Genomic DNA, 15,691 nt, shown 5'->3' with positions numbered 1-15,691 from the left:
CTTTTCATTCTATTTTCCCGTCACATTTGGTAGTAAACAAAGAACATTCAAAGAATTACAAAACCGTATCCTCACGACTCCCATAAACCGTTTTTGACTGTTTAAAACACGATCAGGATATTTGGACATTATGTGCTAAAGGTGTCCCATCTTCTCCCACCCTACTATATTATACTCTTGTTTGTCAAAAAAAGGTGACTTGTGATAGTGGTCGTACAATTGCAGTGCGTGGATAAATACGCTAATGTAAATTAGATTAAGAATAGCATTTGCAGATGTGGCATATATACACAGCATTTTCTGTGTCTCTAAATGTCAAATGTTATAAAAACTTCAGAGCGTCACATTTTGTTTGGATTAGTACATCGGGAATTTCTTTGTGTCCGGGTCGACTTTTGGGTTGGTTTAGTTTAGTTGTAGATTTGAAACGTTTGACGCAAACACTTGTGTGTGTTAAGTGCCGTTAAGGGTTGTAGCGAAAACAGGCTCGTATTTACAAATGTCAGGCAATATGTCGTATAAATGTACAGGGTGTTATCGGCGCTAATTTGATTAGTATTGAACAACAATCTGTTTCTGCTGCTGAGAAAACGTAAAGAGGTATTAGTGATATTATAAGCTCGGAAAATGGAGGAAAACGGCACGAACCGTGTGTATAAAGTGATTTTAATTGGTGACTCAGGTGTGGGAAAAACTAGCTTGCTTATGCGACTTTGCAAGAATGAGTTCAAGTCTAGCATGACAGCTACTTTGGGTAAGTGCTACTTGTATTATTGCGTGAATGCTTTTAATATAACTGGTATTAATGCAAACTATCTTTTTCGTCAAAAAAAAATTCGTTAAATTTTCGGCAAGGTTTTAGAAATTTGACAATCTTACACAATTCAGTTCATTATAAAATGCTAACATTGTATACGCCTTTTATCTTCTAATTCGAGGCTATAAATTCTGTATTTTACGCCTTATAAATAAATCTAAAACGAAATGGTTAATATTTGCTTTGGAAAAGATACACAAGTAAATTTTAGGTTAGACGTAGGTTGTAATATTTAACCTATATTGTCGGATTCAGGTGTTGACTCGCACACAAAGACGATAACCGTCGACGAAAAACCAATCACAATACAGGTATGGGACACTGCTGGCCAAGAAAGATTTCGAAGTATTGCTAAGTCTTACTTCAGGTATACGAACTTTGAATTGTTTCTACTCGGTGTTGAATTTAAACTATTGTGATCAAAAAATAGTAGGGTGGGGAAGATGGGACACATTTTCAATCTATTTTCGCGTCTCATTTGGTAGTAAACAAAAAAAACATTCAATTAATTATAAAATCGTACCCTCACGACTTTCATAGACCGTTATTAATTATTTAAAACACGATCCGGATAATTAGATGTTATGTGCTAAAGGTGTCCCGTCTTCCCCCACCCTATATTTATTTGAGTATACGAGGTCTATGCAACAAAACATCCGTGTTATAACGACTGCCGTTTCGGTCACACGAGGATAAATGTGTAACATTCATTCAATTAAGTAATCAAGGCAACTTAACTTGAGGAAATTTATGTTTAAACTTTCTCGCAACTACTGAAATACCGTTCCGGTAAACTTATTATATTTATTCCGGAACGAAATTCCAGTTCCGGCTGAAATCCAGTGGTTATTTACTTAGGCATATACGATCAAATGCTCTTATAAAATATAAACTGTTTTTGAACCCATTGTTAAGCATTAAATCAGCATATGTGTCTATGGTGAAATTTTAACTGGTGTTAATAATACTAAACTCTGGCTCCATGGCTCCATGGCTCATTGGTTAGCGCCTGTCCCCAACCCATAGCCACAAAATTAAATACGTGATAAGCTGGCACAATGGTGTATAAAAAACACTTACAACTAGTGTGCTCAAGAAATAGTAGGCTGGGCGTAGATGGGACACTTTTTCAATCTAACTTAATTTTGCGAACGACGGTTGGAATATATTGATATGTGTGTACGAGGTGTATAAAGCAGAACACCCGTGTTATAAACGACGCTCGTTGCCCCGCCATCTCGCTAGGATAAACAAGTTACGTTCCTTTATTCATTTAACTTTAACCTATTACTGACCAATGAGTTGAATATTACAGACGTGCAGACGGCGTGTTGTTGTTGTACGACTGTACTTACGAAAACTCATTCATCAATGTCAGAGACTGGATGTCAGCGGTTGTGGTGAGTCGAAGATTCTTTCATATTTATCCGTGCTTGTAAAACTGCAAATATCAAGTAGACACGCTTTTTAAAATACGATTTTCTACACTTTTTTTCATTGCGTGTTGGTAGGGAGACACCTTTAGCAGTTAGCACATAATATCCAAATATCCTGATCGTGTTTTAAACAATTAACAATGTTTTTTTTCATTGCGTGTTGGTAGGGAGACACCTTTAGCAGTTAGCACATAATATCCAAATATCCTGATCGTGTTTTAAACAATTAACAATGGTCCATGGGAGTCGTGAAGATACGGTTTAATAATTCTTTAAATGTTTTTTGTTTACCACCAAATGGGACGAGAAAATATAATGAACCCCAATCTCTATAGTTATATGATTGCTCTTAAAATGCAAAATGTAATTCAATATCATTTTGAAAGTATTTTTGAAGATTGAATGGTTTTCTTATGTTGGCGTTCAGGTGTATAAATTACTTGTCATGTATTACCCTCACTGCACCATAATATACTGTGGGGTAAGACGACATCCGGATGTTGGCCCAAATCCTAAATTTCCTGTTTTTTTTTAAATAAACAGAGTTCTTTTAGAGTTGTTGGTTATGGTTATGTAACTATAAAATTCTTTGTTTAATATCAAATGGGACAAAAAAATATCCCATCTTGCCCCACCCTACTATATAATAATATACACACCATACTATAAATGCGCTGAAATAAGCCTATTAGGTTTCCAAATCTACTATTTGTATCGACCATTGAACCACCAGTCGTATACAATACACTTACATACTTATGTGTTCAGTAAATGACACTTAAACGAGTGATGTCTGATGTTTTAAAACCACTATGTCAAGTATGACATTAACTTTCAAGCTTTAAAATGGTCATAATTTACTTGTCTCAACGTTATGTCTTGGTTATTTCGTGCTTTAAACTCTATTATACAGAGTATAAGTTTACACATCATGCATCCAAGGTTTAAAACTAGTTATAATACTGTGGGATAAGATGGGATACTGTTAGCACATAAATTCCATATTTTCTTGATGGATTTTAAACAATTAACAAAGTTATTTTAGAGTTGACAACTACGCTTACATTATTCTGTATATATTCTTTGTTTACTAACAAATTAAACAATGAAAGAGAATGAAAACATGTTATAACACGGTTGTTTTGTTTCATACACCTCATGCCAGCTTATTAGTTACCATGTGTGTAACAGAACTATATATTTGCGACTCTAAAAGAAGTTAAGAGCAGTGTTAATTGTTCAGAACACAATTAGGAAATATTGGATTTAGGTGCTAACGGTATCCCATATTACCCTGTAGTACTATTCCATACAACTCATTAATTTCCCCACAAATAATAGATTAAATTTATCTTGTTATTCGTAGGAAGGGGCAGGGCGTCCTCTCCCAACCATGTTATGCGGAAATAAATTCGACATGAGAGAAACAAGCGCAAGATACGGAAAGAAATGTGTTTCCACAGAACAAGGAAAGAAATTAGCAGCGGTAACAATCTAATATTTTGTTTGTACTTTTATTGAGAAATGGTTTGGGAAAATTTTTGGGTAATAGGTTATATCAAAGGGTCAAATTATAGGGGGCTGGAGACAATTTACAATTGAATGTAGCACAAGCCTAAACATTTATTTGCTAATTTGTAAAAGGTCGCATCTTGAACCCTTTTCTGTAATATGCAGTTTGAGAAATCCTTGCGTAGCCTAGTATTACCTCTTGTAGGCCTTAAAGTGTTAAAATAATAATATTACCTTTTATTTGTCTCTTAGATTAGGGTAACAAAGATTTATAAATATTTTAAACGAAAAGACAGGATTTGGCAACAAAACAACAGTTGTTAAAATATGCTTACAGTTAAAAACATATTTACATTTAATTGGAAGAAAATTCTTGTTCGCTACACCTAGCAGACGAACAAGTCATTTATGTATTACCTATTTTTAAAGTTAAACTCCTAATAGAAAAAAAAAGTATGCCTAAAGACACGGTCTGTACAGGGGGGGGGGAGCTACCTCAAAAACAGTCTGGATCTTCCAATGTGTTTGATTTTTTTACCGTATATATTTTACCTTTATTGTGTTTTTTTACAGTCGACAAAGTCCCATTTTATCGAGACGAGCGCTAAGTTAGGAACAAACGTCAGCGAATGTTTGAATGAACTTGCAAAGTTATTGCTTAAAGCTGAAGATGACGAAAAAAGGGAAGTACGTGCTTTTATATACAGATTTTTAAATTATTATTTATACTGACAATTTTTTTCACACTTTTTATCTGCGAGTGTCGCTCTGAAGATTCTGATTCCCCCGATCCTGGCCTACAAATTCAGAAATCTCAGGTCCCATGGCATACTATGCTATAGAATCCGTCACTTTAAAATAGAAATGTGCTGTCCAAGATCAATAAGCTTCTACTACCATTGTGGCTGTTGTGTCCATCAAGACACTTAACTAGAATTCTCCAACCGTTAGTATTAGACCATGCCCCAACCCAGTGGTCACCACTAGGGGTTTTAATTTGAAAGTCAAACATAAATAAACCACCCTATTTTGACTAATTTGTCCAAAATAATGCTGCTTACCTAACTTTTTTTTAATTACACACGATTTTACCTACAACAATCACCCACAAAGTAACATACATGGTAACTCGCAAGCTGGCATGAGATGTATTAACACCCGTGTTATAACGACTGTCGTTTTCCAGCCACGCGAGGATAACGCAAGCTACATTCATTCATACATATATTTTTCAGTTAGCATTTCAGTTGACTGGTGAACACCCAGTTGAAAACACGTCAAGAACTTGTTGCAGCGGTGGGAAGACCTCAACGTGATCAAGTTCTCTTTGTTTGTTATTTTGGAAGCTTATACATATACCTGGTATTTCTGTACGGTAAGGACATGGACAAACACCTAACGTACATATTCGTCTGGTTTTTAGACTCACAAAAAATATATTTGTATTTTGTGTTGAATTTGATATTTTAAATTCTTTTTGTCTCATTTGTGTGGAGTTTATAAAGCTAAACCCAAAGTAAAGATTTGTCTGAATTTAGACTCTCAAAAAATATGTTTGTCATTTGTATTAAATTTGGTATTTTTAAAATTCTTTTTGTCTCTTTTTTGTGAGGGTTTATAAAGTGATTGGTTGAGTAAACTTTAAGAGTTTTGTAAAGGTATGTTTTCTGTGTATGTTGTTTGTGTTTAGAAATACCTTTTTCAGAAACGCTTTTTTTCTTTGTCGTATTACAGAAACAGAGCTATGGACCTTTGTTACAAAAAGTTGATTGATAGTAAATAGTAATTGAGTTGTAAGATTCTGGGTTTAAAGCTTATTGCTGGCAATATAGTTGGTGCGTGTATACTTAGTCAACTACAAAAATGCTCTAGTGTTTCGATTTCGATAAACTTTTCACATTGTGTGTGTCCTTGAGCCGACATCTAATAATTGCCATAACCCAGGAATTTCTAATAGATCTCCCATAGCTTGATAAACACAGAAAAAATCACTAACAAAGTTACACACATGGTAACTCCTAAGTGGAATGAGGAGTATGAACTTGAAAGAGTTGCGCTATAGTGTGTGGAGTCTGACATTGCGCAAACATGCGTGGATAAATAAGTTACACATACCACAATTTATTTGAGTATATTAATAATTAGTTATGGGTGCAATTTCATTGATAAAGTGTTCAACACATTACTGCATAGCGTTACCCGGAACTTTTACACGATTAAGCTAGCATGGTTACTAATGGGTTCATACGCCAGTTGGCAAAATTACACACACTCAAAAATAACGCACAAAATTACGAATAGAACTGGGTACAAAGTAATTGCATTTCATTTTTGGATCAATGCGACAATCTTTTCCATTTTCGAATTAACCGACAATATTTCCAGAACCGAATATATTTCTGGGGTCCAGATACTCCTTAACGGACTTCACAGTCCCTATGCCAGCTGGGGTAACTGTACGAGACATATATTGCTTACGTAGCTTCCCCACCCCATGGTGGTGGGAAATACTGCCCCCGTTGGAGAGAATTTCGTCCCGAGCTGCGTTTTCAACAGCTAGGTACGCGTTAACGGGATCGGCAATGCCACGGTACTGAAAAATAATCGTAAAGTTAGTCAGGCGCCGTTACAATTACACACACTCAAAAATAACGCACAAAATTACGAATAGAACTCGGTACAAAAAATTGTTTTTCATTTTTGCACAGTCTCTGTAATAATAAGTAGCCAAGTTAAGTGGCTATGTTAACATTCGAGTCGATGAAGCTATTGTAGTGTGTGGATAAATGTACCAAAGTTTTGGTTGATTCAGGCATTTTTATAATTCGTATGCGAAAACTTGAGAGACTTATCTATAGTTGCCACTGGAGTTGCTGAAGCTATTTCAGTGTCTGAATAAGCAAACAGAACTTTTTTGATTTAAAAGTATTTTTTAGTTTCAACAAAAACTGGAATTGCTGAAGCTGTTCCAGTGTCTTGATAAGCAAACAAAGCTTTTTTTGTTTCTTGTATTGTAAATTCAATTTTTGTTTTTAACGAAAAAGCAATTAGACTTGCATACAGACGCATTAACTTACCTTGAATCCTAGGTAAAAATAAACGCAAGCGCCCGCATCATATGTCTGTGTGACTCTGCATGTGCTCAGTGTAGGGTATCGAACCTAAACAACATATATTGGCATCAAATGACTATGTAGTAGGGTGGGAGAAGATGGGACACCTTTAGCACGTAATATCCAAAAATTCTGATCGTGTTTTAAACAATTAACAACGCTGTATGTGTGTTGTGTTTTATAAATGTTTGTTGTTTTACTAGCAAATGGGTTAAGAAAATCGCTTGAAAAGGTGTCCCATCTTCCCCTGCCATACTATATATAATATATATCCCATAGTTTAACAACATGTATTCATTTTATATAGGTGAGTTCCTACAGATATGTCAGGGGGGTAGGATATAGGACAAGGCCAGAGTGGGCCTTTTATAAGAGGTTAGGTCTGTGAGTACAGTCTTAAAATAGTTTATTCAGAGCCAGGCTTTTACACACAATGTTGTTACTTTGTTTATAATTATATACATGTTTATTTAAACAGGTACAGTAACACACAAAATTTAAACCTTTTTTTTTGTTTTTAACAAAAATTTGTGATTTTGACACTTCTACAATATATAAATAAATTTGTGTTTTTGACACTGTTAAATTATGTTACACATTAGTATCATGGATCATATTCATACGAATCATACCCCTTGATTTTTGCACTCATGTTGGATTCTATCCTTTACATTGCGACATAGATCCGCAACCCTATCCCATGGTACGGATGTTTCAAACGATTCGCTTACCACTTCGTAATCTAAACCACAGTCTCTGCAATAACAAGTAGCCACGTTAATCTAAACCAAAGTCTTGGCAAATATAAGTAGCCACGTTTCAACAAAGAATGAATTTAATCTGTTTAACCTTAAATGGCTGGGAACAAACTCAAAATTCACAAAGTTATATATGTGGTAACGTGTAATTGTACACCAGGTCCATAAAACAGAACACTTTTTAATATTTTTCTCCAACCCAGTGGTCACTAATGGGTTATCTAAATTATCGGCCACATATAAAAAAAGAAAAAAATCCCAAAATATAATCACCCACAAAGTAACATGCTTGGTAACATGTAAGCATGAGGTGTCTGAAACAGAACACCCGTGTTTAACGACTGTAGTTTTTCAGCAATGTGAGGATAAAGCAAGTTACATTACATTCATAACTTCCACATATGAACTTTGCCCTGAGTCCACTGAATAGATACCACAGATCAACAAAAAGTTTACACAATAACCTCAAATAAGTTGACAAACCTGAGATAAGCGATCACAAAAGTCAACATATACCCGCGTTGACCATTTTCTTCCCCAGCCGACATTCCCCCATGTTTAGCAGCAATCTCATACACAACTTTTTCTTGTTGCGCAACACTGACAGCATCCCCTGTTTAAACAAACTGAATAAATATCTGAGTTTGCTCAACAAATAATTGGTTCGTTGTAATTTTCGTAGGTTATTGTCAGTTTTCTCCATGTTGGATTTAAACTGCTAAAAAATAACTCTCAAACACAAAATTAGTGTAATATTGGTAATTAATTGAACTGCTTTTGGGGGATTAATATAAAAAAATGTTTACGTTTTTGAATATTTGAACAAAATAAATATTGGTAAAAAACTAAAAAAGAACAAAAACCTATTTGTTACAAAAAACTAAATGTCACCCACAAGACTTTAAATTATTTTTTAACTTTTAAAAGTAAATACTAAAAAATGAACAAAAAAAAATTGTTACAGAAACCAAATGTCACCCACAAGATTTTAAATTATTTTTTTTAACTTCTAAAAGTAAACACTAAAAAACGAACAAAATATTTTTGTTTCGGAAACTAAATGTCGGCCACAAGATATTAAACCATTTTTTTAATTTAAAGTTACAAAATTTTACCTTCAAACAACAAGGTGGCCACACACATATGGGAAGGATCATAACCTTTAATTTTCGTGACATAAAACTTTTTCATTCCATCAATAAATGAAGAGAAAATTCCATCAGCCTGGAACAATTTTAAGTTCGTAAATTTTGATATTAATTGTTTAATTTTTTAAGATTCTCAAATTTAAAGACGCAAGCATTTTTTTAAGGTAGTGGGACCTAAACCACTTTTTTTAAGAATTTTTTAAAGATTTTTTAAAACACAGAAAATATATTAATTACAATAGTTTCTTAAATACCTGCACTTAATACAAAATAAAATAGAATAAAATTGTGTGAACTATTTTTCAATGTTCTAAATACCTGTGGTTTAAGAGCTTGTCCAAATTTAAATTGTTCGTTGTCCATTAGTCTTATAGAGGCAGGCGCACAACGCTTTAGCGCAATTTCTCTTAAACAGTCTACACCGTGTTTGAAATCAGGAAACACAATTGAACCGTATCTAAAGTTAAATTTTTTTTATATATATAGGAGGGTGGGGGAAGATGGGACACCTTTAGCACATAATATTTAAATTTCCTGATCGTGATTTAACGAATTAACAATGGTTTATCGGAGTCATGAATATACGGTTTGATAATTTTTTAAATGATCTTCGTTTACTACCAAATGTACTTCTATATAACTTCTACTATATTCTAAAATAGTGGGGTCCTGCAGCGTGGCGCGCCATGAGACCTGGGATATAGGCCCGAATTGGCCTAAGAACTTGGGTGCTACCTCATGGACCTCAGCAGATTTTAAAAATACGATCAAAGTCTCTTTTGAAATTTTTCTACTGAGTATGGTCTTTATTATTTGAGTAAAACATAAAAAAGGTATGTTACATAAACTGTGCACGCTATTTTCATGTTAACTTTAGAAGTAACCAACCTTTGGCATTCAGGTAATGGGCGTACACGCAAAGTAACTTCAGTAATTATTCCAAGAGTACCTGTAAGTAAAAATGCAATAAAAATGACATTTTTTGGTTTTATACCAGAAAAAACAACAAAAGATTGGCTTATAAATTTACCGGTTATAATATAATGCACCTCGTGCCAGATTTTGAGTTATTAAGTATGTTACTTTGTGGGTAATTTTTAGAACAATTTTGTAATTTTTTTATGTATGGCTGATAATTTGGACAACCCATTTGTGACCACTGGGTTGGAGCAAACCACTCAGCAAACATTACCTTCTGATCCGAGAATGAACTGGTGCAGGTCAGGTCCAGCTGACATTCTAGGTACCATGCAGTTCTTCTCAAGCACCCCACGTGGTGTAACCATCTTCACATGAACAAGGAGATCTTCTATGTTACCTGGAAAGTTACGCAATATTGAAACTGCTCACAAAACATAAATTACTCAAAAAACATGAACCACTCACAAAACATAAACCAATCACAAAAAAACACAAACAAAACATAAATTACTCAAAAAACTCACAAAAAAAACATTTAGAAACATGAACCACTAACAAAAAACACATACAAAACATAAATTACTCACAAAACTTACAAAAAAACTCACAAAACAGATATCCAGGTTTGGCCATATTTTTTTTAAATTATACATTCCATTTTTTCCCTGTTTGATAGTAAACAAATAACATTCAAAATTGTACAACCGTATCCTGATAACTCCCATAGACCGTTGTTCATTGTTTAAAACATGTCCCCAGCCCCATGACCACCCACCCCCTTGTATAGACCCCTGACCCACCATATACATTCTTCTTCATGCCAGAAGCTCTTGTAGCCACCCAACCACCAAGTGAACTGAACTCCATGGAGTCGGGTTCGTGTCCCGTACATAAACCCATGGCTGCCAAGTCACGCTCCAAATCTTGTCCGATAATTCCCGCTTCTGAGAGCAAAAATGGACGACATATAACCAAAAAAAGTAAAAAAAAATTGTACATATATATATATAAATATATAAAACTTTTTTTGTATGTAAATGTACCCTCTAAGTTGTAAAAAATGAAACAACTTCTAAACAAATTCTGATTTCGTTTTTTTTCTATAAGAAAAAGTGTCACTTAACTTTGACCATTTCTAGTTTCTTAACTAAACATACATATAATATATATATATATATATATATATAAATATATATGTTTTGTGTAATTCTTTTTAATTAAAATAAAGTTATAAATGACTGTAAAGACTGTACAGAGAAACATAAAAACCAAGAATGATATATTAACTGCCAAACAAAACTGACCAATTCTAGCCAATAGATTTTTTTCATCCACCCACAATATTTGGTTCATCTGCGTCATATCCACGGTTGCTATGCAACGAGATTCATTCTCAGGACATGCAAGTGCAAGCGTGACAGTGGTTCCTGAAATTCATGGGTTAAGACTACAAATTGTAAGTTTAACAAAGCCAGTGGCTGTTTTTACTTTAAAAAATTAAAAACCATTTTTTTTCTTATATATTTTAAAAATCTTGATTTAATTTTAAAACACCTTTTTCAAACTGTAAACTAGTATTAATATTATCAGATTTAATAAATAACACCCAGATTCACTTTTAAAGTTGAAAAATAAAATACAAACAACAAATTGTTTGTTGTTTACATATAATTTTTTTTTATATATAAATACATGTAAAAAAAAATATTTCCAACTGGAAAAATAAGTAGGCTATTGGTTGTGGAGCACTAAGAAGTCCCTCTTAACAGAAACAAGTCAATAGCAGTATAGCATACCTCCACCAATAGGGATCAAGCAAACATTATGGCGTACAGCAGCAGATACAAGTTTCACAACATCGTCATGATTACGAGGGAATACAATAAGATCAGGTACTCGTGCGTTAAACTCTCCCTTTCTTAGTAAGAATAACTCCTCAAGTGTGTGGCCATGCGAACGAACAAGTCTGTAGTTTGTTGCACAGTTTAGTAATTCTCGAAAAAATGAATTGGAAATTTTGCTCATTTTTGAAATATTCATTGTATTTAGTTTGCGGCGAAATTAAATTTTTCTCAAAAAAATAAAAAGTTTAAATTGATCTTTTTTTTCAATATAATTTAAAATTCGATGAATTATTATCTCTTTTAAGATTTCCACAAATTTTACTCTATCTGTCACAAAAACACAGACACACTTTGTTACCCCATATGCATCAGCCTTATGTAGACGCAGAATTTAAAATTTCCCTCAAAAAATTCAATTAGAATTTTTGAAGTGTTGTGTAGTTTGAGGCTGAATTTAAATTTTTTTTTAAAAATTCAAGTTGTTAATTTATTACCGTTTTCAAAATTTTTCACAAATTTTACTCTGTTAGTCACAAGAAGACTTTTTTTTTTTCAATATATATAACTTAAAATTCGATGAATTATTACCTCTTTAAAGATTTCCACAAATTTTACCCTATCTGTCACAAGAACACACAGACCCACTTGTTACCCCATAGACATCAACCCTATCCCAATAACTCACCTATCCATTGAATCAGACGACACCTCCATCCCAGTTTGGTGAACATCCTTCATAAACCCTTCGTTCAAAATCGGTTTCGGCATTTTTGATAAATCAATTTCCGCGACAGCTTCAGATCTTTGTTTAACATGAATACCTATCGTTGATTCCATCCAGGGACGCAGTTCAGGCATAACGAGCCCACTGAGTTTGTACCTTGAGCCAGTGAAGCATATCTAGAATGGAGGTTCATAATTGATAAATACGTGACGCGTCATTAATCAAACCTATTCAGAATACTTGATTTGCGGTTAGAGACAAGTTGACAACCTACAGATAATGAAAAAACACACCAACTCTAAATCCCTAAAGCATATTACGATATAGGACTTTACCTATATTGAAAATTATACAATAAACTTACACTGCCTTTTTCATTGAGTTTAAACATAGAGTCATTATAACCCCATCCTCCCCACTTTAATAACTCTTCTCTTCTTCTTGGAATGCTACGAGTACCCGGTCTCACGATATTTGTGTTTTCAGCCGAACACAGTTCAGTATATACCTTAGAACCTGTGAAAAATCACATCAGTAAGTATTACTGTATAAATGGTGCGGAAGAAATGATCTTTTGGGGAAAAATCATTTCATTAAAGCAACGTTGTTAGTTTTCTCGGACATTTTGTAACAGTTCTTGCAAGAGTAGCCTACTACGTTTGATAGCAAAAACAGCAGAATATTGAAAAGTTTAAGGTTTTACATCAGCAAACTTTAGAAATTTGTCTTAAAAGCTGATATTACATTTGAAATATGAGAACAAAGAATATTTTTGAAGTTCAAAAATTTAACTTTGTCAACTTGTAGTTAAAATAAAAATATACAAATTACTGCAAAAGTTTTAAATCATAGTTTACCATTTCCATTTTTTCCTATATGTCTTGAAATAATTTCCAAACGATTTTTTCTGCTTTCATCTTTTGTGTCCATAACTATTCCAAAATATGTTCCTAAATACCAATTGCTCTACAACAAAAATAATATTTAATTACAATAATGGCTGTTAGCAAATAAAGAAATGGTAACAGTAGACTGAGTGGTTACAGCTATCATTTCCACAGTAATATGGTACTTCCTGTTAGGAGATTAGTAATATTTGAACAAAAAGTACAAATAAATCATCTTTTTGCATTGGTGTATACTGTTTTCGTCTATGTTTAAAGCAAGTACTTGTAACACAGTTCAATGGTAAAATTTGGGGGACTTGTTTATTATTATATAAAAAACAAAAAAAAGCGAAACATAATATCCCAAACTGCTTTTGTGTGTATTCATTTTGTGTTAATTACCTATTTATACTCAGTAAATGACAAAATTGAACCAAAACGAAAATGTTGAATTACAGGAAACTTATGCAGCATTTCAGCTTTGTACATTTTTATAAGTCCCGAATTTACTTTGCTCCAATGTGGGACACCACTGATACCCCATAAAGTGTTCGAGTGCTCAGCAAACGGGCCCGTTTTGACCTCATTTATGTACTTTATACATTCAAGAAACATGAAGTCTTCATGGTGCTTGTTTACAACTTTGGGCTCGACAAAATCCTTTGGTGTTATATCAGGATTCATACACAACTGGGACGAGCCCCAAATAAATGGAATGAACTGGTAGTCGTCCAAACCCCAAACACCCTGACTTCCGGCTGGTTCCATTCTATACGTTTTCTGCAGTTTCCGTGCCAAATTGAGGTAAGATACAAAAACTTTTGTGGCGAGAGATAATTGGTCTTCAGTGGTAAATAGACGGAGTTTATATAAACAACACAAAAACGCAGCAAAAGATGCCTCATGGCCAGTCCCGTAATCAATTCTAGTTTGATTTCCAAAGCTATTGATTAAATAGTCGGCTACTTCTTCTGCTGCTCGCTGTAAATTTTCAGGTAGAATATTCTGGACAAGTTTTGTCGCATTTTCTCGTATTTTTTCCATCCAGGTCCGAAATGCTTTGTTCCCAAACCTTTGAGGCTGCTCTATTGCAGGGCAATCGTCGACCCATTGTGATAGGGTGTCTAATAGATCCAGCAGGGCCTGAGTCGTAGGGGAAATTTGACATAGTGTACTTGAAGGTTTACCCTTTACTGCTGCGTTTAACATTGTCAAAAACCCCAGAAAATCATTGTATGCAGATGATTTCATCCATAGTTTCATGTCAGCATCATTTTTTACTTTTGTTACAGGCAATACAAACTCATGAGTTGTAAATGGGTCATCCATGTTCTACTAAAACTTCATATGGTTATATCAGGGAATAAGGTAGGATACTGTGTATGCTGTGAATTTGTAATATTTTTATTATTGTGTTTTAAATACGGATTGAATAAAGAAGAGTAAAAAAAATAAAAAGACATAAAATAATTTAGGAAAGAATGATATACAAAAAATAAATTTGTCTGTGCATCATTGGAAAACTTTAGTAGTTATAATATGGGTGTCTTAAAATATACACGTGATTTTGAATTTCATGCAACTTTGCGGGAATTTTTGATTTTATATCATAGTGGCTCACAATTTGATGCCCCATTAATGACCACTCGTAAGGCAATGTTTGTTAATTAAGTGTCATGTCCAAAGCACGCGCGCTTAAAATGGTGGACTTATGTCAAACATCTTTCCCAAGAACATAATATACGTCAATCGGTATCAGCACCGAGCGTCGAACCGGTACCTTTCGGTCGCGATGTTAGCGCCTAAACCACTTAGCCACGGCGCTAGAATTTAGTTTGGTTGTGAGTTCATAGATAAAAATGTACGTTCAGTCAGCTCTTATCTTGTTATCTAAACTTCTAACACGCCGTTAGCATCTGTCTGCTGTCTTATCAATTAAGCAGTACCGCGGTACTACGCAAGTGAACGATAAAACACTGACAGCGAATTTCAACAGCAAAGCGTTAATACCCAAAATCGAATAGGTTTAAAACCTTATTAGATCGAAAATATCCTCAGTTTGATACTTTGATTTTGAAACGACATTATAGACACACCATACAAAACAACATGCGACTTATTGCGACCAGAAATCACTTTTCTATGGACTTTGATTGCGACAACATTGCGACAAAGCACATGGCGCCCACTTGCGGCATTGATTAATACGAATGTCTCTTCAGTCACGTATAAGTTTAATAGTTATAGAGGGCGCCAAGCTTATTGAAAATTTTGCGTCTTTTTTAGAGTGTAGTAACAGCAAAACAACAGTTGTCAAAACACGCTTATTGACAAAAAAAACAAATAAATAATGTTTTGGATAAAATGCGTGACCTTGGGCTTGGTTACACTCTATACTCTACTTGCAGACTCTGGATATACTCTACTTGCAGATCGTGTGGCTATTGTAGACATGGCGCTTTCGTTTTCGGGCATAATCTACTTATTTTCTCTTTCGTGTTAACTTTGTTTGCAACGCAACTAGTGGGAAT

The 15,691-nt window shown here is 34.1% G+C and overlaps 3 protein-coding genes across 3 annotated transcripts; 1 reads left to right on the top strand and 2 right to left on the bottom strand.

Moving 5' to 3' along the window:
- The first annotated feature begins 484 nt into the window (after positions 1-484).
- Positions 485-5,514, top strand: LOC149741504 (ras and EF-hand domain-containing protein-like). The gene is made up of 6 exons (XM_089892820.1): positions 485-754; positions 1,073-1,184; positions 2,133-2,217; positions 3,620-3,739; positions 4,339-4,452; positions 5,001-5,514. Exons 1-6 carry the CDS (start codon positions 628-630, stop codon positions 5,079-5,081), a joined length of 639 nt encoding a protein of 212 aa, XP_089748946.1. The 5' UTR covers positions 485-627; the 3' UTR covers positions 5,082-5,514.
- A 352-nt stretch (positions 5,515-5,866) lies between these two features.
- Positions 5,867-13,260, bottom strand: LOC149741503 (alkyldihydroxyacetonephosphate synthase, peroxisomal-like). The gene is made up of 14 exons (XM_089892772.1): positions 13,131-13,260; positions 12,638-12,789; positions 12,235-12,449; positions 11,502-11,671; positions 11,010-11,132; positions 10,506-10,649; positions 9,977-10,102; positions 9,673-9,733; positions 9,103-9,241; positions 8,752-8,860; positions 8,120-8,249; positions 7,511-7,634; positions 6,843-6,926; positions 5,867-6,358 (listed from the first exon to the last, which is right to left on the bottom strand). Exons 1-14 carry the CDS (start codon positions 13,201-13,203, stop codon positions 6,131-6,133), a joined length of 1,878 nt encoding a protein of 625 aa, XP_089748898.1. The 5' UTR covers positions 13,204-13,260; the 3' UTR covers positions 5,867-6,130.
- Positions 13,239-14,573, bottom strand: LOC149741502 (serine/threonine-protein phosphatase 2A activator-like). Its single transcript, XM_089892807.1, has one exon. The coding sequence runs from the start codon at positions 14,487-14,489 to the stop codon at positions 13,563-13,565; it is 927 nt and encodes a 308-aa protein (XP_089748933.1). The 5' UTR covers positions 14,490-14,573; the 3' UTR covers positions 13,239-13,562.
- Between the last annotated feature and the right edge of the window lie 1,118 nt (positions 14,574-15,691).

This window comes from Ciona robusta, chromosome 1 (genome assembly GCF_009617815.1).
Source record: "Ciona robusta chromosome 1, ASM961781v2".
In the NCBI taxonomy this organism is placed as follows: domain Eukaryota; kingdom Metazoa; phylum Chordata; class Ascidiacea; order Phlebobranchia; family Cionidae; genus Ciona; species Ciona robusta.
Note: the sequence above shows the minus strand (reverse complement) of the source record. Positions and strands in the feature narration are given on the sequence as shown.